The sequence below is a fragment of the Pseudophryne corroboree genome, chromosome 9 (assembly GCF_028390025.1).
Source record: "Pseudophryne corroboree isolate aPseCor3 chromosome 9, aPseCor3.hap2, whole genome shotgun sequence".
Lineage (NCBI taxonomy): Eukaryota > Metazoa > Chordata > Amphibia > Anura > Myobatrachidae > Pseudophryne > Pseudophryne corroboree.
In genome coordinates, this window is record NC_086452.1 from 463,916,684 (window position 1) to 463,943,268 (window position 26,585).

Genomic DNA, 26,585 nt, shown 5'->3' on the forward strand with positions numbered 1-26,585 from the left:
ATATATATTTTATATTTCTTTATTATTTTGATTATTTATTCCTTGGCTGATACTGAACCTGTGATATTTTGGTATGTGTTTCTCATGAGCGCCTCTATTTTCATTCTATAATTTGATCAACTCTTTAGGAGTACTGCACATCTCCTTATAGTGGCGAACGTTTTTTTCCCACGCCATTAGATCCAGGTTCAATTCACATTTTTTTTATAATAGATCAATATACACAGGCGCAGCAAAAGAGTTTTTTCTTTTTGTTTACGTCACTAATATACCAAGTCATGTCACTAATATACCTAGTCATGTCACTAATATACCAAGTCATGTCACTAATATACCAAGTCACTAACTAATCTACCAAGTCATGTCACTAATCTACCAAGTCAAGTCACTAATATACCTAGTCATGTCACTAATCTACCAAGTCACTAACTAATCTACCAAGTCAAGTCACTAATATACCAAGCACTAATATACCAAGTCAGGTCACTAATATACCAAGTCACGTCACTAATATGTCAGGTCACTAATATACCAAGCACTAATATACCAAGTCAGGTCACTAATATACCAAGTCAGGTCACTAATATACCAAGTCAGGTCACTAATATACCAAGTCATGTCACTAATATGTCAAGTCACTAACTAATATACCAAGTCATGTCACTAATATATCAAGTCACTAATATGTCAAGTCATGTCACTAATATGTCACGTCACTAATATGTCACGTCACTAATATGTCACGTCACTAATATGTCACGTCACTAATATGTCACGTCACTAATATGTCACGTCACTAATATGTCACGTCACTAATATGTCACGTCACTAATATGTCACGTCACTAATATGTCACGTCACTAATATGTCACGTCACTAATATGTCACGTCACTAATATGTCACGTCACTAATATGTCACGTCACTAATATGTCACGTCACTAATATACCAAGTCATGTCACTAATATGCCAAGTCACTAACTAATATGCCAAGTGATGTCACTAATATACCAAGTCATGTCACTAATATACCAAGTCATGTCACTAATATACCAAGTCACGTCACTAATATTCCAAGTCACTAATATACCAAATCACCCACTAATATTCCAAGTCACTAATATACCAAGTCACGTCACTAATATACCAAGTCACGTCACTAATATACCAAGTCACGTCACTAATATACCAAGTCACGTCACTAATATACCAAGTCACGTCACTAATATACCAAGTCACGTCACTAATATTCCAAGTCACTAATATACCAAATCACGTCACTAATATACCAAGTCACCCACTAATATTCCAAGTCACTAATATACCAAGTCACGTCACTAATATACCAAGTCACGTCACTAATATACCAAGTCACGTCACTAATATACCAAGTCACGTCACTAATATACCTATACCAAGTCACGTCACTAATATACCTATACCAAGTCACGTCACTAATATACCTATACCAAGTCACGTCACTAATATACCTATACCAAGTCACGTCACTAATATACCTATACCAAGTCACGTCACTAATATACCTATACCAAGTCACGTCACTAATATACCTATACCAAGTCACGTCACTAATATACCTATACCAAGTCACGTCACTAATATACCAATACCAAGTCACGTCACTAATATACCTATACCAAGTCACGTCACTAATATACCTATACCAAGTCACGTCACTAATATACCTATACCAAGTCACGTCACTAATATACCTATACCAAGTCACGTCACTAATATACCTATACCAAGTCACGTCACTAATATACCTATACCAAGTCACGTCACTAATATACCTATACCAAGTCACGTCACTAATATACCTATACCAAGTCACGTCACTAATATGTCACGTCACTAATATGTCACGTCACTAATATGTCACGTCACTAATATGTCACGTCACTAATATGTCACGTCACTAATATACCAAATCATGTTCCTAATAAGTCAAGTCACTAATATACCAAGTCAAGTAAAACACTGATAGAAAGGTGGGTATAAATGGGGGTGTACAATTTCCAATTGCCATTTACCAAGTGTAGCATATAAACCAAACATCTGGTAGTTAAGGGTATATGACTTAAACCGTTGCAGAGATGAGTGTGCGGAGATTACGCAGAATAATGTGACTTTTTTTAAATTCTTTAACACTTGTAACATTTGCAGGTTTTTCCGATTGATGTGTAAGGTGGGCGTGGCTTAATAAATGCACTTTTCAATGAGGCCTTGGTGGCTGGTGCTTGAAATTGTTATGGTGGGTACACACTAAACTATGTGTACCCAGCGACAGCAACGATGCATCACAGCATCTGTACACACTGCGCAATGCAGTGGACGATGGCACAATGTATCATCGGCCGCCACATTTAAAATGCATGTCGTCGTTCCCTGGGTCATCACGTTGGGCCTACAGCACACCCAACAGGAGGACTCAGGGAACGACCCAAAGGAGAGCACGATCGTGGGTACACGCTGAACGATGTGGTCGATATATCATCCAGATCCACGTCGGAACGATATATCGGCCGATTAATTGCCTAGAGTATACCTGGCAGTTGCACATTGCGCTATTGGTGTTTAAAGTTAGTGTTGCACATTCTTTTGTTTCCCCGCGATATTGTGACATCTGTATCGCGTATTTTTTTTTTTTTTTTTGTACCGTCTTCATCACTGTAATTTCTACCCACTAAGGTCTTTTCCATGGCTGACACAATACTGATCAACTGGGCTGGCTCATCATTTCATATACATCGCCTTAGGCGCGGTGGGATGTTCCTTACCTCGCCCATTCCGGAACCCGAGCTGTATGCGCAGCCCCGCTTTGTATCTAATGTGTATCTGTCATTGAAAGCAGTGTTCTTTTAGCTTTGGCAGCTTCCGCTGTCTAGTTATCACTTCTTGTTTATTTTTGGCCTCTGTTGCTGTAGTTTTGCATAATCTCATTTCTGTTCTTGCTGCGTCATTCCTCTGATCATTACCCTAGACATATAACCCGCTTTGTGTTCCCGCATGCAGGCTCTTTCCATGGGGCAACAAACTGGAGCCAAAAGGAGAACATTTCGCCAACGTCTGGCAAGGAGATTTCCCCAGTACAAACACAGGAGACGACGGTTATGTTCGGACTGCGCCTGTAAGTTTATGTATACACCCCCCTCCCCTCGTGTAGCCACTCCCCCCCCCCCCTCCCATATCGCTGGGTTTTTCTTATCACTTGACTTCGGAGGTAAATATAAACATTGATTTGAATTGGGATGTGGGACTCATTCTAATTTGTATGCAATGTTAATGTCAGACACAGTGTCCAAGCGTTTTCAGGGCCGGTGTGTGACGTCCGCTCCAGCCCCGATCTGGCTGTTTCTATTGCACTGTAGGAGTAAGCCCTGGGCTACACACACACTGCACAGACTGGTAAAATAATTTGATGGTGAGTGAGTTGCAAACGGATTTGCAGATGTCCGCTGTCTGGCAGAATTTTTGCACGGCGTACACATGCATACGCACACTTGCGCGGGGCGGGTTTTCACTCTCTGAGCGGCGGCTATCTGATCGCACACCTCTGCAAAAACACACAGCAGCGATCAGGAGTGAATTGGACCCACAGTCCGTCTTATGGGAGTGTTGCGGATAGTGGTTGCAAACTTTGACGCACAATTGCTGACACTGGAGACTGTACTGTGACGGTGAATCTGCATCTTGCATTGTGCTGGTGCAAATTTCGATGGTGCAAGCAACGGCTGCATCTGAAGTTGTACAAAGTAGGAGTCTCAGCCCTTGCACAGGCAGACGCACGACTGTGCACCAGGGAATGGCTTGTAGCGGTATTTGCATAAATTTGTAGAAGCAATGGCGGCAAAAGACGTACAAACGGACGCTCCAGCGTCTAACTCACAGTCAGGCCATTACAATTAAAGAAAATAAAAACCATTGAGGGACATTTATTAAAGTGGAGCATGGAAACACAACCACTCTATTCATAAAATATAAACACTGGGTAACATAAATAGACAGATAAAATACCACTAACTACCCCTTGGCTTGTAGAACAAGGTAGCACAATATAAGGTGTACTTACAGCTAGTACAGTCTATATACAATGCTATGTCCATGTTGGTGCATTACTGGTGTGTATTACCTATCATTACTATAGCTCAGTATACTGGGGGTCATTCTGACCCGTACGCTCGCTGCGTTTTAACGCAGCAGAGCGAACGGGTCCCTGCTGCGCATGCGCCGGTGCCGTAGTGCGCCGGCGCATGCCAGACGGCCGAAGACCGTAGCAGGGATGCGATCGCCTCTGCCTGATTGACAGGCAGAGGCACTCGCAGGGCGGAATGGCGGCGTTTGGCCGCCGTTTCAGGGGTTTGGTCCGGCCAACGCAGTCATGGCTGGACCGAACGGGGGGCGGGCCGCAGCGGCTGCGTGATGTCACACGCAGCCGCTGCGGGCTGGGGAGCGATGAATAGCTCCCGGCCAGCACGCTAAAGCTGCGCTGGCCGGGAGCTACTCTTGAAGTGCAAATGCATCGCCGCTGTGCCATGCCTTTGCACTTCTGCGAGGGGGGGCCGGACTGAAATGCGGGGCGGGCTAGCCCTGTGCTGGGCGTCCCCTCGCATGTCAGTGTGAATGATCGTAGCTGTGCTAAATTTAGCACAGCTACGATCAACTCGGAATGACCCCCACTATGCGGCCTGTACCAGTTCCCTATATGCTCTCTCCTCCTTCACCTCCTACAGCTGCTGCTGTTCTGGGGCCCCGCGGGCTGCGTTCCTTCTCTGCGTCACGCCTATATCCCAGAAATCGGACAATCATTTTGACCTTTTGTATATTTTCCACAAGCCAAGAGCTGGCTGTATTTCTGCATGGATCTTACCCCGAGCGTAACCTGTGTATTCTGTAGAAACCGTATGGCAAGATTTCCATTGGTAACTTACCGGTCACTGCTTCTATAACTGTCACTCTCCGTGCAACTGTTCCCCGTAGGTCACCGCCTACCCAGCTAATGGCTATGGCCTGCACAACATGGTGGGAAATGCCTGGGAATGGACCTCTGATTGGTGGACTACACATCACACGGCGGACGAGGCTTACAACCCGGTGAGTGTCCCGTGTTATCCCCACGCTTTGATCTGTAACGCTGCGGTGTATAGTACAGGTTGAGTCTCCCTTATCCAAAATGCTTGGGACCAGAGGTATTTTGGATATCGGATTTTTCCGTATTTTGGAATAGTTGCATACCATAATGAGATATCATGGTGATGGGACCTAAATCTAAGCACAGAATGCATTTGTTTCATATACACCTTATACACACAGCCTGAAGGTCATTTAATACAATATTTTTAATAACTTTGTGTATTAAACAAAGTTTGTGTACATTGAGTCATCAAAAAACAAAGGTTTCACTATTTCACTCTCACTCAAAAAAGTCCGTATTTCGGAATATTCCGTATTTCGGAATATTTGGATATGGGATACTCAACCTGTAATTAGTTTTATGGTGAGGTATATGCTTATACAGCAACGGAACCCGCTTGTCACCCACCTACGCTGAGTACCGCGTTCCTCAGGATCCTGGTAAGACCTACGCTGGAGTCGTTTTCAGAGTCATCTCCCTCCCAGTCACCAGTATAGTCGTAACTGATTCAGCCGGATCCTCACTGAATTCCTGCAGAAAATACTTGGATCCATTCGGATCTTTCTTACTACAGATAGACTTGAGAATTGTTGTTGCATTATTTGAAAAATATATTTTATTTTTATTTAAACCTTAAACAGTCTGCTCTATGTGGTGCACCTGTTACCGGTATGTATTTTTGTCCATAATAGTTTTGCTTCCATTTCTTGTGTGTAGAAAGGTCCCAGCTCCGGGAAGGACAAGGTGAAGAAAGGGGGGTCGTACATGTGTCACAAGGTGAGATGATTGGCCAGTGACTGGTCGCAGCGATAGTTGAGGTCAAACTTCCATATTTAGTCCAGTGCTGAAGCGTCGTGGTGTCTCCTGGTTACCCTACAGCAGGCATGTCCAAACTGCGGCCCTCCAGCTGTTGAGAAACTACATGTCCCAGCATGCCCTGACAGTTTTGCTATCCGAGAATGCTAAAGCTGTGTCAGGGCATGCTGGGATGTGTAGTTTCTAAACAGCTGGAGGGACGCAGTTTAAACATGCCTGCCCTACAGCGATGGGGGGGGGGGATAAAGTAAGAACTTTTGTATCTGCCACAGAATAGAGTTTGTATGTTCTCTGCTTTTCTCCTACTGGCCAAGCACACAAAGGTTGGTTTAGTGGCTTATCGTCCTCGGAAAATGGGACACACTTGCTTTCTGATAAGCTGCCTGACAACAAACCAGATCCCTTTGCAGCTGAATCCTTTACTCCTCTCTGCCCCTTGACCATGATATGTCCTGGAATTCCGTATAATTGCATGCCAGTCATCACACGTGGCTTCTCTCTGCGGCAGGAGTCTGGCAGCCCTGCTCTTGTTTACTGTATAATAATTTGCCCCACAGGCCCCTAGGGTAAATGGATTTGAGCAGCTTACCTGTTCTTCTGGTTGTAGCAGACCTGTCTGCGTTTTTGGGTTAGGAGGGCAGTATGGTTGGAGCGGAGATGTCACAATTTTACAACTCTCTCTATGCAATTCACTGACGCAGTCTGTTGCAGATCTGTACATGGTTATTACATGGTTTTATTTTCAGTGTACATCACGGACTTGGCATGCCAGGCTTCACTGATGGGTGTACCCAGTGGCAGGTGAGTGGTACGCCTGTCAAACCATAATGCAGGTGAGCTCAGGGAGGACAGCTGAGTGAACCTTAGGTTTTCTGTGTAACGGTTCAGCAGGTGTACCGCCCCATGGGAGGGCCGAGAAGATAATCAAGCCTGACTATCTAGAGCAGCCTTGGCCAACCTGTGGCTCTCCATCTGTTGTGAAACTACAAATCCCAGCATGCCCTGCCAAAATTTTAGCATTTCCTAATTGCAAAACTGTGGTAGAGCATTTTGGGACTTGTAGTTTCACAACAGCTGGAGGGCCACGAGTTTGACATGCCTGCCCTAGATCATGGGTCTTCAATCTGTGGCCCTCCAGCTGCTGTGGAACTACACATCCCAGCTTGCCCTGCCAGTTTTGCTATTAAGACATGCTAAAACTGGGACAGGGCATGCTGGGATGTGTAGTTCCACAGCAGCTGGAGGGCCGCAAGTTGAAGACCCATGTTCTAGAGCAGGCATGTCAAACTCGTGGCCCTCCAGCTGTTGTGAAACTACAAGTCCCAGCATGCTATGTCAGCATACCTTCCACTGATCAGCTGGTAAAGCATGCTGGGACTTGTAGTTTCACAACAGTTGGATGACCATGAGTTTGACATGCCTGATCTAGAAGAGGACATAAGTCTTAACAAGTGGCTTATAAATGATATTGTGTAGCTAAAACATTGTCTCTAATCCATTGCAGCCAGCCAGGTGTCATTGGTCTAAATTAAGCAAAGTGTATGATTTGGGTACATGAGACAACAATTTTGGAAACTATTGAAATGTGCTGGCAGCATGGTTGGTGCAGTGGTTAGCATTACTGCTTCACAACACTGAAGTCTTAGCTTAGATTCCCACAATGGATATATGTGGAGTTTGTATGTTCTCTCCATGCTTGTTTGGATTTCCCTCCCCCACTCCAAAAACATACTGGTAGGTTAATTGGCTTCTGACAGAAAATTCTATTTCTCGTAGTCCGTAGTGGATGCTGGGGACTCCGTAAGGACCATGGGGAATAGCGGCTCCGCAGGAGACTGGGCACATCTAAAGAAAGCTTTAGGACTATCTGGTGTGCACTGGCTCCTCCCCCTATGACCCTCCTCCAAGCCTCAGTTAGGATACTGTGCCCGGACGAGCGTACACAATAAGGAAGGATTTTGAATCCCGGGTAAGACTCATACCAGCCACACCAATCACACCGTACAACTTGTGATCTGAACCCAGTTAACAGCATGATAACAGAGGAGCCTCTAGAAAAGATGGCTCACTACAGCAATAACCCGATTTTTTGGTAACAATAACTATGTACCAGTATTGCAGACAATCCGCACTTGGGATGGGCGCCCAGCATCCACTACGGACTACGAGAAATAGAATTATCGGTAAGTAAATTCTTATTTTCTCTAACGTCCTAAGTGGATGCTGGGGACTCCGTAAGGACCATGGGGATTATACCAAAGCTCCCAAACGGGCGGGAGAGTGCGGATGACTCTGCAGCACCAATTGAGAGAACTCCAGGTCCTCCTCAGCCAGGGTATCAATTTTGTAGAATTTTACAAACGTATTTGCTCCTGACCAAGTAGCTGCTCGGCAAAGTTGTAAAGCCGAGACCCCTCGGGCAGCCGCCCAAGATGAGCCCACCTTCCTTGTGGAGTGGGCATTTACAGATTTTTGGCTGTGGCAGGCCTGCCACAGAATGTGCAAGCTGAATTGTACTACAAATCCAACGAGCAATAGTCTGCTTAGAAGCAGGAGCACCCAGCTTGTTGGGTGCATACAGGATAAACAGCGAGTCAGATTTTCTGACTCCAGCCGTCCTGGAAACATATATTTTCAGGGCCCTGACAACGTCTAGCAACTTGGAGTCCTCCAAGTCCCTAGTAGCCGCAGGCACCACAATAGGTTGGTTCAGGTGAAACGCTGAAACCACCTTAGGGAGAAACTGAGGACGAGTCCTCAATTCCGCCCTGTCCGAATGGAAAATCAGATAAGGGCTTTTACAGGATAAAGCCGCCAATTCTGACACGCGCCTGGCCCAGGCCAGGGCCAACAGCATGACCACTTTCCATGTGAGATATTTTAACTCCACAGATTTAAGTGGTTCAAACCAATGTGACTTTTGGAACCCAAAAAACTACATTGAGATCCCAAAGTGCCACTGGAGGCACAAAAGGAGGCTGTATATGCAGTACCCCTTTTACAAACGTCTGAACTTCAGGGACTGAAGCTAGTTCTTTTTGGAAGAAAATTGACAGGGCCGAAATTTGAACCTTAATGGACCCCAATTTCAGGCCCATAGACACTCCTGTTTGCAGGAAATGTAGGAATCGACCCAGTTGAATTTCCTCCGTCGGGCCTTACTGGCCTCGCACCACGCAACATATTTTCGCCAAATGCGGTGATAATGTTTTGCGGTTACATCCTTCCTGGCTTTGATCAGGATAGGGATGACTTCATCCGGAATGCCTTTTTTCCTTCAGGATCCGGCGTTCAACCGCCATGCCGTCAAACGCAGCCGCGGTAAGTCTTGGAACAGACGGGGTCCTTGTTGGAGCAGGTCCCTTCTTAGAGGTAGAGGCCACGGATCCTCCGTGAGCATCTCTTGAAGTTCCGGTTACCAAGTCCTTCTTGGCCAATCCGGAGCCACGAATATAGTGCTTACTCCTCTCCATCTTATCAATCTCAGTACCTTGGGTATGAGAGGCAGAGGAGGGAACACATACACTGACTGGTACACCCACGGTGTTACCAGAGCGTCTACAGCTATTGCCTGAGGGTCCCTTGACCTGGCGCAATACCTGTCGAGTTTTTCCCAACGGTTTATAATCATGTGGAAGACTTCTGGGTGAAGTCCCCACTCTCCCGGGTGGAGGTCGTGCTGAGGAAGTCTGCTTCCCAGTTGTCCACTCCCGGAATGAATACTGCTGACAGTGCTATCACATGATTTTCCGCCCAGCAAAGAATCCTTGCAGCTTCTGCCATTGCCCTCCTGCTTCTTGTGCCACCCTGTCTGTTTACGTGGGTGACTGCCGTGATGTTGTCCGACTGGATCAACACCGGCTGACCTTGAAGCAGAGGTCTTGCTAAGCTTAGAGCATTGTAAATGGCCCTTAGCTTCAGGATATTTATGTGAAGTGATGTCTCCAGGCTTGACCATAAGCCCTGGATATTCCTTCCCTGTGTGACTGCTCCCCCGCCTCGCAGGCTGGCATCCGTGGTCACCAGGACCCAGTCCTGAATGCCGAATCTGCGGCCCTCTAGAAGATGAGCACTCTGCAACCACCACAGGAGGGACACCCTTGTCCTTGGTGACAGGGTTATCCGCTGATGCATCTGAAGATGCGACCCGGACCATTTGTCCAGCAGGTCCCACTGGAAAGTTCTTGCGTGGAATCTGCCGAATGGGATTGCTTCGTAGGAAGCCACCATTTTACCCAGAACCCTTGTGCATTGATGCACTGAGACTTGGCTCGGTTTTAGGAGGTTCCTGACTAGCTCGGATAACTCCCTGGCTTTCCCCTCCGGGAGAAACACCTTTTTCTGGACTGTGTCCAGGATCATCCCTAGGAACAGAAGACAAGTCGTCGGAACCAGCTGCGATTTTGGAATATTGAGAATCCAATCGTGCTGCCGCAACACTACCTGAGATAGTGCTACACCGACCTCCAACTGTTCCCTGGATCTTACCCTTATCAGGGAATCGTCCAAGTAAGGGATAACTAAAATTCCCTTCCTTCGAAGGAATATCATCATTTCGGCCATTACCTTGGTAAAGACCCGGGGTGCCGTGGACCATCCATACGGCAGCGTCTGAACTGATAGTGACAGTTCTGTACCATAAACCTGAGGTACCCTTGGTGAGAAGGGTAAATTTTGACATGAAGGTAAGCATCCTTGATGTCCCGAGACATCATGTAGTCCCCTTCTTCCAGGTTCGCAATCACTGCTCTGAGTGACTCAATCTTGAATTTGAACCTCTGTATGTAAGTGTTCAAAGATTTTAGATTTAGAATCGGTCTCACCGAGCCGTCCGGCTTCGGTACCACAACATTGTGGAATAATACCCCGTTCCCTGTTGCAGGAGGGGTACCTTGATTATCACCTGCTGGGAATACAGCTTGTGAATGGCTTCCAAAACTGTCTCCCTGTCAGAAGGAGACATCGGTAAAGCCGACTTTAGGAAAACGGCGAGGGGGAGACGTCTCGAATTCTAATTTGTACCCCAGAGATATCACCTGAAGGATCCAGGGGTCTACTTGCGAGTGAGCCCACTGCGCGCTGAAATTCATTGAGACGGGCCCCCCACCGTGCCTGATTCTGCTTGTAAAGCCCCAGCGTCATACTGAGGGCTTGGCAGAGGCGGGAGAGGGTTTCTGTTCCTGGGAACTGGCTGATTTCTGCAGCCTTTTTCCTTTCCCTCTGTCACGGGGCAGAAATGAGGAACATTTTGCCCGCTTGTCCACGAAAAGACTGCGCCTGATAATACGGCGTCTTCTCATGTTGAGAGGCGACCTGGGGTACAAACGTGGATTTCCCAGCTGTTGCCGTGGCCACCAGGTCTGAAAGACCGACCCCAAATAACTCCTCCCCTTATTAAGGCAATACTTCCAAATGCCGTTTGGAATACGCATCACCTGACCACTGACGTGTCCATAACCCTCTACTGGTAGAAATGGACAACGCACTTAGACTTGATGCCAGACGGCAAATATTCCGCTGTGCATCACGCATATATAGAAATGCATCTTTTAAATGCTCTATAGGCAATAATATACTGTCCCTATCTAGGGTATCAATATTTTCAGTCAGGGAATCCGACCACGCCAACCCAGCACTGCACATCCAGGCTGAGGCGATTGCTGGTCGCAGTATAACACCAGTATGTGTGTAAATACATTTTAGGATACCCTCCTGCTTTCTATCAGCAGGATCCTTAAGGGCGGCCATCTCAGGAGAGGGTAGAGCCCTTACAAGCGTGTGAGCGCTTTATCCACCCTAGGGGGTGTTTCCCAACGCACCCTAACCTCTGGCGGGAAAGGATATAATGCCAATAACATTTTAGAAATTATCAGTTGTTATCGGGGGAAAACCACGCATCATCACACACCTCATTTAATTTCTCAGATTCAGGAAAACTACAGGTAGTTTTTCCTCACCGAACATAATACCCCTTTTTGGTGGTACTCGTATTATCAGAAATGTGTAAAACATTTTTCATTGCCTCAATCATGTAACGTGTGGCCCTACTGGAAGTCACATTTGTCTCTTCACCGTCGACACTGGAGTCAGTATCCGTGTCGGCGTCTATATCTGCCATCTGAGGTAACGGGCGCTTTAGAGCCCCTGACGGCCTATGATACGTCTGGACAGGCACAAGCTGAGTAGCCGGCTGTCTCATGTCAACTACTGTCTTTTATACAGAGCTGACACTGTCACGTAATTCCTTCCAACAGTTCATCCACTCAGGTGTCGACCCCCTAGGGGGTGACATCACTATTACAGGCAATCTGCTCCGTCTCCACATCATTTTTCTCCTCATACATGTCGACACAAACGTACCGACATAGAGCACACACACAGGGAATGCTCTGATAGAGGACAGGACCCCACTAGCCCTTTGGGGAGACAGAGGGAGAGTTTGCCAGCACACACCAAAGCGCTATATATATACAGGGATAACCTTATATAAGTGTTTTTCCCCTTATAGCTGCTGTATTGTTAATACTGCGCCTAATTAGTGCCCCCCTCTCTTTTTTAACCCTTTCTGTAGTGTAGTGACTGCAGGGGAGAGCCAGGGGAGCTTCCCTCCAACGGAGCTGTGAGGGAAAATGGCGCCAGTGTGCTGAGGAGATAGGCTCCGCCCCTTTTTTGCAGACTTTTCTCCTGCTTTTTATGGATTCTGGCAGGGGTTAAAATTCATCCATATAGCCCTGGGGGCTATATGTGATGTATTTTCGCCAGCCAAGGTGTTTTTATTGCTGCTCAGGGCGCCCCCCCCTAGCGCCCTGCACCCTCAGTGACCGAAGTGTGAAGTGTGCTGAGGAGCAATGGCGCACAGCTGCAGTGCTGTGCGCTACCTTGGTGAAGACAGGATGTCTTCTGCCGCCGATTTTCCGGACCTCTTCTGTCTTCTGGCTCTGTAAGGGGGCCGGCGGCGCGGCTCTGGGACCCATCCATGGCTGGGCCTGTGATCGTCCCTCTGGAGCTAATGTCCAGTAGCCTAAGAAGCCCAATCCACTCTGCACGCAGGTGAGTTCGCTTCTTCTCCCCTTAGTCCCTCGATGCAGTGAGCCTGTTGCCAGCAGGTCTCACTGAAAATAAAAAACCTAAACTAAAACTTTCACTAAGAAGCTCAGGAGAGCCCCTAGTGTGCACCCTTCTCGTTCGGGCACAAAGATCTAACTGAGGCTTGGAGGAGGGTCATAGGGGGAGGAGCCAGTGCACACCAGATAGTCCTAAAGCTTTCTTTAGATGTGCCCAGTCTCCTGCGGAGCCGCTATTCCCCATGGTCCTTACGGAGTCCCCAGCATCCACTTAGGACGTTAGAGAAAATAACCTTAATGTATAAGTGTGTGTGTGTCCATGTGCTATGGAATATAGATTGTAAGCTCCACTGGGGCAGGGACTGATGCGAATGGACAAATATTCTCATAGAGCGCTGCAGAATATGTGTGAGATATATCAGTAGCTTAATAATGATATAGCCCATCATGTCATTAGGGTGACCGTACAGCTTTCCGTTCCCTGACACCAGTACTTACGGCAGGTCAGTAGAGATTAGGTGACCTCCGGTCCATGTAGTTTGACGTAGCGCAATGTCTAGTGGCGGCACCTAATGTAAATAAGGTAATTGGGACTAAACCTATTTAAAAATAATTGTAAACATTTTGATTATTGGTCCCTCTTTATTCGCCTGAAATTTCATTTTATTCAGCCACTTCCAGATGATTCAAAGAGCGATTTATTGCTACATTCCTATCTTCCGAATATTTAATGCAAATGTATATTTCATATATGGAGGTGCGCAGGTCTCTCCAGCCTCTGCCGTTCATATATAGAAACTGAATTCCCAGATGTAATCCTCTGCCATTGTCAGACAAATGATTTGACACATTACATTACGTAGGAACAGCCGTTCCCTGGGAATTAACTCTGAAACATCATTACAGTGCTATGAGCATTTAATATCTGGGTGTAAATACTTCTATGTCATAGAGCAGGGGTTCTCAGACTCGGTCCTCAGGACCCCACACAGTGCATGTTTTGCAGGTAACCCAGAAAGTGCACAGGTGTATTCATTATTCACTGACACATTTTAAAAGGTCCACAGCTGGAGATAAGTATTTCACTTGTGATTCTGTGAGGAGACCTGCAAAACATGCACTGTGTGGGGTCCTGAGGACCGAGTTTGAGAACCTGTGTCATAGAGCAATTTTTCCCAAACGCAGTCCTCAAGGGCCCCCAACAGTTCATGTTTTCCAGATCACCTAGCAGGTGCACAGGTGTATTCGTTACTCACTGACACATTTTAAAAGATCCACAGGTGGAGATAATTATTTCACTTGCGACTCTGTGAGGAGACCTGGAAAACATGAACTGTTGGTGGTCCTTGGTAATATACATCATCTTTATTGAATGTTTTGTCTACTTTTGCAGGTCTTAATAAAGTTTGTCCAGTGTTAAATAAAAAAAGGGAAATATTTATGCCCTCCCACTGATGGGGCAAATGCAGGATTCCTAGAGGGGGAGGGGGTCCAAATGCTGGACTTTGAGAACAATAAAAAAAAGGTCTCTTTTATCAACGACTGATAAAACTCATCGTGAATGATAAAACTTGTTGCATATGATAAATAGGGGGACATTTACTAAGCAGTGATAAGAGCGGAGAAGTGAGCCAGTTGAGAAGTTGTCCATGGCAACCAATCAGCGCTGAAGTAACATCTATAATTTGCATACTATAAAATAATACAGAGCTGCTGATTGGTTGATGGGACCAACGTCTCGACTGGCTCACTTCCCCGTTCTTATCACTGCTCAGTAAATGTCCCCCAAAGTACTCCTACCAATCAGCTCCCAACTGTCATGTGTTCTGCTCCCAACATATGCGTTTCAGAAATGACAGGAGCTGATTGGTTCCCTGTTCCCTGCAGGAGGAAAAGATGTGATCAGACTGTACGTATGGCATTGGGATCACAAGAACACCGAACGGTCATTTTTGAGTTTACCCAAAACAAACCAGCTAATTCGGTCTAGGCGTCCGATAAACTCTGCGGCTTGGTTTAAATCGCCTAAGAATTTTACAATTACAGAGTTGTAATCTTATTAATATGTATTGATTGGGACATATGTAAAAAATAAATATATATCCTCTCTGTCCAGTCTTACTGCTACAGGTACCGCTGTGCAGCTCGAAGCCAGAACACGCCCGACAGCTCCTCCTCCAATCTTGGATTCCGCTGCGCAGCCAGCGCCAGCTAGCCCGGGAAACGGAATCGCAGATCCCAGTAACAAGTCTCGTGACTGGACAGCAGCGTCTTACAGGGCCTGCCCCCGGGAGCACGGACACTGCTGACCCCCCCGTAATAAGGGACCAATGAAAAGAGGACCGCACTCCGCACGCCTTCTATTCGCTGTACAGAAATGATTATAATAAAGTTATTTTGTGTTTGGAATATTTGGTCTCTGTAGCTGCTCTGCACCCCGGATAGTGAGGCGGGAGGCACAGTGTGCACATAAAAAGATTTACGTGGGCGGAAGTGTAGCCGCCCTCCAAGCTATAATAAGCAGCGTCTCTCTGATTGTCAGACGCAGCTGCACGGAACAGCCCGCTGGGGGAAGAGACTTCACACAGATACTGTATAAATGGAACAAAGAGACATCGCTTACATTATAAAGAAGCTTCTAGAAAATTGAAAGCGATAAATTATCATTAACGCCTCAGTGAAGTTTCATGTGATGCCTCTTTTCTTTATTCCCCCCCCCCCCCCTTCCACAAATCACCTCCCAAAGTACAGCACCAAAATCAGCCTCCGCTTCAGCAGTCAAGAGGAAAATCTCCCAATGCCACCAATTCACCCTCCTATACAAGTGTCTTATTTACTCATTTCTCTTACAGCCTCATCCTCTTCTCTGGGAGACACTTCTAGAACGCCGGCCGCAAGACTAAAGGGCCCTACAGACACGGCGATCCGCCGCCGAGCTGCCCGACCGCCGATACGGCAGACGGGTGACCCGGCGGTGGGGGGGGGGGGGGGGGGGGGGGGGGGGGGGGGGGAGTGGTTTCTTCACTCCCCCCCCCCCCCCCCCATCTCCATAGCAGTGCATGCAAATATGGACGAGATCGTCCATATTGGCCTGCATGCACAAGCGACGGGGAACCAACGATGAACGAGGGCAGGGCCGCACATCGTTCATCGTTGCTGCCTCCACACTGAACGATATAAATGAGTCCTTGTTCATTAATGAACGAGAGCGTTCATATAGTTTAGTTATATCGCCCATTGTGTAGGGCCTATAAGGCAGAACTGTAAAAGATCAGTTCCTATGTAGTTTTGGATATTTCAGTCGCCATCAAATCAATAAGTGATCTGTTTATTGTATATTGGTTACATTTCAGTAGTAATCCATTCCCTCCCTCTCCTAACAAATTTTTCTCCATCATGGCAATGGCTCCATTATGCAAATAAGGCGTATTTACAGCAGAATATTATAATAATACAGTATATACCAGAGGATTGGGTTTCCAGTTGCCCATAAACCCCTATCTGCGGCTAGCAGCTGGTGTCGGGAACGCAATAGGAGTAGTATATAGTACAATTTTACTAGAGCTGCAGCCACAACAGGCAATATACGGGATGGAACGGAGCTGCTGGCCATTCCTAAACAGCAGCTGCTAGCAAGAAGAGACAGGCGTCTTACCACAAGGTGGGAGAATGTTCTGTCTCCTACTGGTTGTACTATATGTGTGTTTGTGTGTGTGTATATATATATATATATATATATATATATATATAAAAACATTTTTCCTGTCCATTTCTCTTATTTATACGAGATAAATATGTTCGATGCAGATATTTCATTTTTTAGACCATAGGTTCTCAGACTCCGTCCTCAGCAACCTGAACGGTTCATGTTTTCCAGGTCTCCTCACAGAATCATAAGTGAAATAATTAGCTCCACCTGTGGATTTTTAACTTGTCAGTGGGTAATGAGTACATCTGCTGGGGGTACCTGGAAAACATGACCTGTGTGGGGTTTTGAGGACCGAGTTTGAGAACCACTAGTTTAGACTTATTACAGTCCAGGTTTTAAGGCTGTCCTTGCTGGAGTCTATATGGTTAAATAAAAAGACAGGTTCTAATTAAGGCTCCTGCACACAATCCTGGATATCCTTAAAACCTGGACTGCAATGGCAGAGTTTGGGAAATTTTGGCCTTTGCTGTACACCATCTTTAGTGTTAATTATTAATACTATATTACATACTCTATCCTGTGTATAAAGAGGCCAATGTGTACATATATGTCCAGGGCCGCTGCAGTCCCTTCCCCGGTGTGTAACTAAATGACGCACATGTATTGGTTGTGTAAGTACGGGTAGGTTGGCAACACAGAGGACAGCGTGAACCAATCATTCTAAAAGATTTATTGTTTCAGAAATCTGACAAACTGTACGAATGTGACACAGTACATTGTATGAGCCATCTGGCATCCTGTGATTATCACCGAGGTTCTTCACTTCATATACCTTGGATACAGCATATAACTGTTGAATAAGGCGGGTGCCGTGTCGTGTCCAAGGACAATTAAAATATAGACAAATTCTTTGGGTAAAAATACATAAATTGTAGGAGAAAATGTGCAAAATATAAATATACTGTATACACATGTAAATACATGTTTTCGGATGACAATTTGCAGAGCGCGTCAGGTGTTGGGGCATTCTGTCTCACGTGGCAGTTACCTTAAAAGGGGTGTGGTTCATCAAATCGACAGTGTCTAGGTCGACAATGTTTAGGTCGACCACTATAGGTCGACAGTCACTAGGTCGACATGGATGAAAGGTCGACAGGGTTTCTAGGTCGACGTGCTGTCAACATGAGGATTTTTTTTTTTTTGGTGTCGTTTTCTTCGTAGAGTGACCGAGATGCCAAATTAGTGCACCGCTTCGCTCGCCATGCTTCGGGCATGGTGCCTTCGCTCCGCTACCGCTTCGCTCGGCACACTTTACCGTTCCAATCGTAGTCCACGTGGATCGTTAAGTTTGAAAAATTTTTTTTTTTGAAAAACTCATGTCGACCTTTAGACCTGTCGACCTAGAAACCCTGTCGACCTTTCATCCATGTCGACCTAGTGACTGTCGACCTATAGTGGTCGACCTAAACATTGTCGACCTAGACACTGTCGATCTTCAGACCGGATCCCCTTAAAAGCCCCCGGGCCCAGCCACCACTGGCACAGAGGTAAGGGGGACATTTACTAAGCAGTGATAAGAGTGGAGCAGTGAGCCAGTGGAGAAGTTGCCCATGGCAACCAATCAGCACTGAAGTCACATCTATAATTTGCATACTATAAAATGATACAGAGCTGCTGATTGGTTGATGAGGAAATTTCTCCACTGGCTCACTTCTCCGCTCTTATCACTGCTTAGTAAAATGTCCCCCCTTAAGGTGTCTATTCATGAAGCAGTGAAAAGTGTGGAGAAGTTGCCCATGGCAACCAATCAGCACTGAAGTAACATTTATAATTTGCATACTATACAATTGTACGGAGCAGCTGAATGGTTGCCATGGGCAACTTCTGCACTCTCACTGCTTCATGGAGGAAGTTATGTCTGCACACTGGATCACCCCGCACGATACAAAACTGGTCCATTTACAGTCACTCTAGTACCACAAGTCCCAGAATGCCGCTGCCAGCCTTCCACTACAACTACAGAGCCACGGACAGCCAATGACGAGAGACATAAGAACGTGGCACGTACAGGCCGGAGCAGAGGTCTGGTAGAGAGACAGGTCCGGTCAGCAGCTCGCAGAGGCTTCCTGTACGTCTGCTTGGTACAGAGAGCCGTCGAAGGGCAGGTACCCAGAACAGGCCGCAGTCCCACAGCGACACCTCTTGCGCGAGCGTCTGCCCCCCTCATCTCCTCCCCTGTCCCCATCCTGAGTCTCTCCCCCGAGGTTAAAAGCCCTCCCTGAGTAATCGTAACACAGCTCCTCCCCGGCCCGTATATCGCGAGCCGCAAAGAGTGCCAGCTTCGGGACCATGGAGTGGGTACGGACTGGCAGCATGAACAGATTGGGCTGGCACGAATGGTTCAGGAACCTGCCCAGGTTGCCCTTGTACGTGGGGTCCACGAAGGTCTGCAGGACCTGGCCGCTGTGCAGGTGCTCACGCACTGCGATAATGTAGTTGCTGGCGCTAGGGTCCTGTGACTGGATCCTGCTGCGGGCCTCGTCCTGACCCAGCACCTCTCCCGCGTACTCGCACACGAAGCGCCCGCTGGGTATCTCCTCCTGCGTGCGCAGGCCCCATCCCTTCCCCGGCACCTGGCACAGTAGCAGTTGGAAGTGCAGCCCCCGCTGAGTCTCCCGGTTGGTGCACGACTCCCCGCAGTGACACAGGATGTTACATTCCAGGACGGGCTTCTGGCTGCTGTGCAATCTGCGGTCTGCATAGTTCTCGCCATCGGGCAGACAAGTGCATTCCTCTGGCACGCAGGTCGCTCCTTGGCAGTCGCACCCCTGGATTGTGACTTCACTTGGGTCCAGCTCAGCTCCGGGGCCAGCAATCAGCTCTGGGGTGTACTGCGCGACACAAAGACATAAAATACAAATATATAGAGGCACGGGCAAAGCTTTCATGCAGGGATGGGGAACTTTCGGCCCTCCAGCTGTTGAACTACACATCCCAGCAACAGTTTTATCATGGCCAAATAGCAAAATTAGCAAGGCATGCTGGTATGTGTAGTTCAACAACATCTGGAGGGCCAAAGGTTTCCCACCCCTGCTTTAATGCAAAAAAAGGCTGACACAAACCGTTTGCAAGGTCAGAAGTAATCTGTTTATTCCTATTACTGCACGTAGGCGGCTTGAGCACGTTATAGCGTGGTGCACATATTACAGACAATCTTTCCTGCTGGCCAATCGACCACACCAGGCCTAATCAACCCGTGGCTCTCCAGCTGTTGGAAAACTACACATCCCAGCATGCCCTGACACAGTTTAAGCATTCCATTATAGCAAAACTGGCAAAGCATGCTGGGGGTTTTAGTTTAACAACAGCTGGAGAGTCACAGGCTGGCCAGGCCTGTACCACACAATAGTCCAGCAACCACCAGATACAGGAGGAGGCGCAATAGTCGGAGCGCCTCCATATACTGCATGATGTATAGAAGGGATCTCCGATCACTACCTGGAGTCGCCCATACAACGGTTGGTAGGACCGGACAGCTCTCAGAACAAAACCAAGCGATCCAGACCGTTTTTCATGGAGTGGACAATCATTCAGAAGCCAAAGGTTCTCAAACGTGATCTTCAAGGAACCCAACAATCCAGGTTTTAGGTATATCCCGGGCTCAGCACAGATGGTGAAATCAAATTGACTTAAGTGCTACTTAAGTCACCTGTGGCAAAGCATGGATAAACTTAAAACCTGGACAGTTGAGGACCGCGTTTGAGAACCACGGCACTACGGGATAATCATGAAAACCAATTGTTTGGTCGGCTTTAGAAGAGGTGGGCAAGAAGCATTGCTGCAATTTGTGTCATGAAGTGGACGGGGCAATAGTATGTTGACAGCTGCATTGTGTTAGCTGTCGCTGGATGATGTCATCGCACTGCAGCTCGTCTCTGCCCATTGTTGCAACAGGTAGGCAATGGGGGGGGGGGGGGGGGGGGGGTTAGGCACTAGGGGGAGGGTTAGGGTTAGGCGCTAGGGGGAGGTTGGGGTAAGGCACTAGGGGGAGGATTAGGGTAAGGCACTAGGAGGAGAATTAGGAGATGGGAAGGGAGGTTGGGGTAAGGCACTAGGGGGAGGGTTAGGAGATGGGAAGGGAGGTTGGGGTAAGGCACTAGGGGGAGGGTTAGGCTATGGGAAGGGAGGTTGGGGTAAGGCACTAGGGGGAGGGTTAGGCTATGGGAAGGGAGGTTGGGGTAAGGCACTAGGGGGAGGGTTAGGAAATGGGAAGGGAGGTTGGGGTAAGGCACTAGGGGGAGGGTTAGGCTATGGGAAGGGAGGTTGGGGTAAGGCACTAGGGGGAGGGTTAGGCTATGGGAAGGGAGGTTGGGGTAAGGCACTAGGGGGAGAATTAGGAGATGGGAAGGGAGGTTGGGGTAAGGCACTAGGGGGAGAATTAGGAGATGGGAAGGAAGGTTGGGGTAAGGCACTAGGGGGAGAATTAGGAGATGGGAAGGGAGGTTGGGGTAAGGCACTAGGGGGAGGGTTAGGAGATGGGAAGGGAGGTTGGGGTAAGGCACTAGGGGGAGGGTTAGGCTATGGGAAGGGAGGTTGGGGTAAGGCACTAGGGGGAGGGTTAGGAGATGGGAAGGGAGGTTGGGGTAAGGCACTAGGGGGAGGGTTAGGCTATGGGAAGGGAGGTTGGGGTAAGGCACTAGGGGGAGGGTTAGGAGATGGGAAGGGAGGTTGGGGTAAGGCACTAGGGGGAGAATTAGGAGATGGGAAGGGAGGTTGGGGTAAGGCACTAGGGGGAGGGTTAGGAGATGGGAAGGGAGGTTGGGGTAAGGCACTAGGGGGAGGGTTAGGAGATGGGAAGGGAGGTTGGGGTAAGGCACTAGGGGGAGGGTTAGGAGATGGGAAGGGAGGTTGGGGTAAGGCACTAGGGGGAGGGTTAGGCTATGGGAAGGGAGGTTGGGGTAAGGCACTAGGGGGAGAATTAGGAGATGGGAAGGGAGGTTGGGGTAAGGCACTAGGGGAGGGTTAGGAGATGGGAAGGGAGGTTGGGGTAAGGCACTAGGGGAGGGTTAGGAGATGGGAAGGGAGGTTGGGGTAAGGCACTAGGGGGAGGGTTAGGAGATGGGAAGGGAGGTTGGGGTAAGGCACCAGGGGGAGGGTTAGGAGATGGGAAGGGAAGTTGGGGTTAGGCACTAGGGGGAGGGTTAGGCTATGGGAAGGGAGGTTGGGGTAAGGCACTAGGGGGAGAATTAGGAGATGGGAAGGGAGGTTGGGGTAAGGCACTAGGGGAGGGTTAGGAGATGGGAAGGGAGGTTGGGGTAAGGCACTAGGGGAGGGTTAGGAGATGGGAAGGGAGGTTGGGGTAAGGCACTAGGGGGAGGGTTAGGAGATGGGAAGGGAGGTTGGGGTAAGGCACTAGGGGGAGGGTTAGGAGATGGGAAGGGAAGTTGGGGTTAGGCACTAGGGGGAGGATCAGGGTTAGGCACTAGGGGGAGGATCAGGGTTAGGCACTAGGGGGAGGATCAGGGTTAGGCACTAGGGGGAGGATCAGGGTTAGGCACTAGGGGGAATGTTAGGGTTATGCACTAGGAGGAGGATCAGGGTCAGGCACTAGGGGGGGAGGGGGACCAGCTTCCGCATTACAGGCGGTGACACTGGAACAATTGATAGATACATAGATAGTTGCCTTTTTCTGCTTTGCTCCCAGTTTTGGACAGTATTATAGGAACATTTAAACAATATGGGCTCATATCCCAGTATAGCTGGGGCTGACTGCAGCAGCCTACGCAGCGGGCGGTCCTGCTGCAATGGTCTGTCAGGACATGTCACCACCACTTGGGATTGTACTGTATAAGACAAAGGCCTTCTGTCTGGAGATATGCGCTTCTACATTCCACCCCAAAGCTATCACCATATGTGGAGAGGGCTTCTGCTGCGTACGAGCTGGGACACCCAACGCCCCCACTTGGAATACCAGCTCCTAATCTTATTGCACGGAGAGCATTCATCACAAGCCAGGACCCAGTGTGACTCCGGCTACACGTAGTGATAGGAGGTAAAGGTGTGAATGCCCATCCCCCCCCCCCGAATCCCACCAAAGTGTGGCGTATATCATTATTCTATAGGCAGCCGTTCACGTACACCTTGTAATTAACACTTTGCTTCAGCTCCCATACATTCCATCTACACGGCGAGCACTCATGTAGCGTGTACCGTGTTCAATTCCTGGGAGATACCAATCACGTACTGTATGTACCTTAAAGTCAATATACACAGTGCAGGAGAGTCTCAACTCAGGGCCTAATACAGATCTGATCGCTGGGCTGCGTTTTTTGCAGTCCTGCGATCAGATAGTCGCCGCCTACAGAGGTAGGGGAAATCACTGTGCAGGTGTGCGATCACTTCTGTTGCAGAGCTGCACAAATATCAGTTTGTGCCGTCTCTGCGCAGCCCAGGACCTACTCAGCCGCTGCGGTGTAATCCCGCTGATAGGGGCCGGAGCTGACGTCAGACACCCTTCCTGAAAACGCCTGAGCCCACCTGCATTTTTCCGGACACTCCCTGGAAACGGTCAACTGCCACTTAAAACGGCCTCTTCTTGTCAATCTCCTTGCGAACGCCCGGGCAAATGGATCCTTTGCACAAACCCGTCGCTGACCGGCAATCCCCGCCAACGCATATGCACGCGCAGTTCAGATCTGACTGCCCACTGTGCGAAAACACACAGCAGCAATCAGATCTGAATTACCCCTGCAGTCCTTTACAGCCCCCACCAACTCATGTTTACAGCAGTACTTCCAAATTCACACTGACAGTGCATGTTTTCCCTATCTCCTTGCTGGAGCACAGGTGTATTCATTATTGATGGACACCTTTAAAAAGATCTACGGGTGGTTCTGATTATTTCATTTGCGATTCTGTGAGGAAACCTGGAAAACATGCACTGTTAGTGCGCCCACTAGGTCCTTACTCAGGTTTGTTAGCAAACCCAAAAAGCAAGCAACTGGGAAGAACCATGCTGCACTGCAGGTGGGGCAGATGTAACATATGCAGAGAGTTAGATTTGGGTGGGGTGTGTTCAAACTGAAATCTAAATTGCAGTGTAAAAATAAAGCAGCCAGTATTTACCCTGCACAGAAACAATATAACCCACCCAAATCTAACTCTCTCTGCACATGTTACATCTGCCCCACCTGCAGTGCAACATGGTTTTACCCAGTTAGTTGCTTTTTTGGTTTGCTAACAAACCTGAATAACCCCCTTAGAGTGTGGTTCTCAACTACAGTCCTCAGGTCATGTTTTGTGGATTATGTAATTATCACAGGTGAGCTAATCAATTTTGTCAGTAATTATCCCAGCTGCTTCCACAGACCGAAATCCTCCATACATGACCTATTGGAGGTACTTGAGGACTGGGAATGGTTTCTGGAGACGAGTGGGATACTTACTAAAGGGCCCTATACCTTAGCCGATCCGCCGCCGAGCTGCCCGACGGCGGATATGGCCGACGAGCGACCCAGCGGCGGGGGGGCAATGACGGGGGGAGTGAAGTTTCTTCACTCCCCCCGTCACGCGGCTGCATTGAAGTGCAGGCAAATATGGACGAGAGCGTCCATATTGGCCTGCATGCACAGCCGACGGGAGACCAGCGATGAACGAGCGCGGGGACGCGCATCGTTCATCGCTGGAGTCTCCACACTGAAAGACATGAACGAGCTCTCGTTCATTTATGAACGAGATCGTTCATATCTTTCCAAAAATCGGCCAGTGTGTAGGGCCTATAACCAAGTCACAGAACTTGTGCATGCATGGTAAGAAAATCCTTAAAACATGGAATGTTAGAGGTACTTGAGGACAAGTGTTGAGGAAACCCTGCTCTCAGAAGGTCACTAGGACCATGGTTTGGGGTGGTGTCACGTGGTCCTACAGTGAGAGAGCTCAGAGTACAATGAGCGTCCTCACTGGGAAACGGTTAGCGGTGGGGTTGGCTGCAATGTAAGGGGCACTAGCATCCCAGTGTTTCGGCCCTTCTTTTAGATAGCACGTCGCTTTGCAATGTATGAACGGTGAGTGGTGCTGACCCTTCCGACAACTGCAGCTATTGATTTTGACAGCTTCAGCTATTATTGCCCATACACCCCAGCACTGTCCCTGCTCTGCGCTCCGACAGCAAGAGAGTGTGCATTGAAAAATGACAGGAGCTGGTTGGCTGGTACTTACTTATCTCTCTCCACTTTATTTTTCTCCAAGTCTTAGTACATAGACCCTCTTTAGTCAGGGCTGGCTCTGGTGGAAACTTAATGGCCTCCACTCAGAGGCGAAACTACCGTCAGTGCAAGCAGTGCGTTGCGCTGGGGCCCGCCACTGTCCAGGGGCCCGCCACTGTCCAGGGGCCCAAAGCATATAATGAGTCAAACTGACTCATTACATGCCGCTGTGTGCTGCGGGCAACCGCTGCCCGCAGCACACAGCCGCCCGGAGAGGAGCGCAGCGGACACGGGGGGAAGGAGGAGGAGGGAGGTGGAGGAGGGAGCCGCAGCAGCGCTGTGTTACTGGTGGAGGCGCTGCTGCTGCTGTCCCACTGTTGCTAGGTATCCATTTCTCTGGCCCTGAGCAGGTCCCCCTCACCAGACCCTCTCCAGGGGCGAGGGGGTGGACTTGGATGGGATGCATTTTGTCGTACCTGGGCCCACCGCTCGCTAGTTCCGCCACTGCCCCCACTCACTTATAGACACCATGCTATGCACCGCGTTCCAGGCTATAAATTCAGGGTGGACGTGGTCTAATCTATAGCGATTAGGGGTCTTGGATAAACGGTTACAGACATTAGGGAAAATGCGCTAAAAGGTGGAAATTCTCTGTGTGTAATAATGTGTACTATGACACTGCAAACATTACACAATGCAATACAATGTAACCTAGAATGCAATATATAATATAATCTACAATGTAACCTACAATTATTATACAATGTAACATATAATGCAGCATACAATGTAACAATGATATATATATATATATATATATATATATATATATATATATATATATATATATATATTGCAGCATACAGTGTCACATATAATACAATAGATCATGTACAGGGCAGTTACAATGTGAGATCTCCTCTGCACGGGAAGTACAGCCATCCTGCACATGACACATCTCCCATAGCTGGGGGTGAAGGAACTACAAGTCCCGGCGTGCCTTGCGCTCCCTCCCTCAGGCCCTGCAGGCGGCGGGGAAGCCGCTGGACGCTCACCTGGAAGACCGGCAGCTCCGCCCGTGGTCCGCACACCGGCACCGGGAGCGCCTCCTGTCCGGCGCACACATCCCCGGTGCTCATGGCCGGCATTACTCCCCGCAGCGCTGCTCTGCCGCCTGTCTGCTCGCTGCCGGTCTCCGGCGCCCTCTGCTGGTGACACGTGGAACTTCCTCCTGCTGACTCAGCCTGGGATTATTATAGAAGGACTACAAGTCCCACCATGCCCGAGTCACTTATCAGCCGTCAGTAAGGATCAGACTCCCTGCTATCAATATATAATAAAACACACATTGTGTGCAGTGCAGGGCCCCCTCTGGTGACTGTTGTGCAATGCAGGGCCCCCACTGGTGACTGTTGTGCAATGCAGGGCCCCCTCTGGTGACTGTTGTGCAATGCAGGGCCCCCTCTGGTGACTGTTGTGCAATGCAGGGCCCCCTCTGGTGACTGTTGTGCAGTGCAGGGCCCCCTCTGGTGACTGTTGTGCAGTGCAGGGCCCCCTCTGGTGACTGCACGACTGTTGTGCAGTGTAGGGCCCCCTCTGGTGACTGTTGTGCAGTGCAGTGCCCCCTCCGGTGCCTGTTGTGCAGTGCAGTGCCCCCTTCGGTGCCTGTTGTGCAATGCAGGCCCCCCTCTAGTGAC

General features: G+C 48.5%; 2 protein-coding genes across 5 annotated transcripts in view; one reads left to right on the plus strand and one right to left on the minus strand.

Annotated features, from left to right (window-relative positions):
- Window positions 1-15,444, plus strand: part of SUMF1 (sulfatase modifying factor 1) — a 47,015-nt gene extending 31,571 nt beyond the window's left edge. For 3 of the 4 annotated variants that reach the window (XM_063941295.1, XM_063941293.1, XM_063941296.1), the window contains 4 exons: window positions 3,037-3,151; window positions 5,002-5,115; window positions 5,873-5,932; window positions 15,152-15,444. In XM_063941295.1, coding sequence (XP_063797365.1) covers window positions 3,037-3,151; window positions 5,002-5,115; window positions 5,873-5,932; window positions 15,152-15,250 — 388 coding nt within the window. In that variant the 3' untranslated portion in view covers window positions 15,251-15,444. Of the gene's footprint in view, window positions 1-3,036; window positions 3,152-5,001; window positions 5,116-5,872; window positions 5,933-6,717; window positions 6,773-15,151 lie in introns of all 4 variants that reach the window. The other variant, XM_063941294.1, reaches the window with a different exon arrangement.
- Window positions 15,445-18,143: 2,699 nt separating this feature from the next.
- Window positions 18,144-26,298, minus strand: LOC134958597 (histone-lysine N-methyltransferase SETMAR). Its single transcript, XM_063941298.1, has 2 exons — window positions 25,944-26,298; window positions 18,144-19,575 (listed from the first exon to the last, which is right to left on the minus strand). Exons 1-2 carry the CDS (start codon window positions 26,034-26,036, stop codon window positions 18,790-18,792), a joined length of 879 nt encoding a protein of 292 aa, XP_063797368.1. The 5' UTR covers window positions 26,037-26,298; the 3' UTR covers window positions 18,144-18,789.
- Window positions 26,299-26,585: the final 287 nt, after the last annotated feature.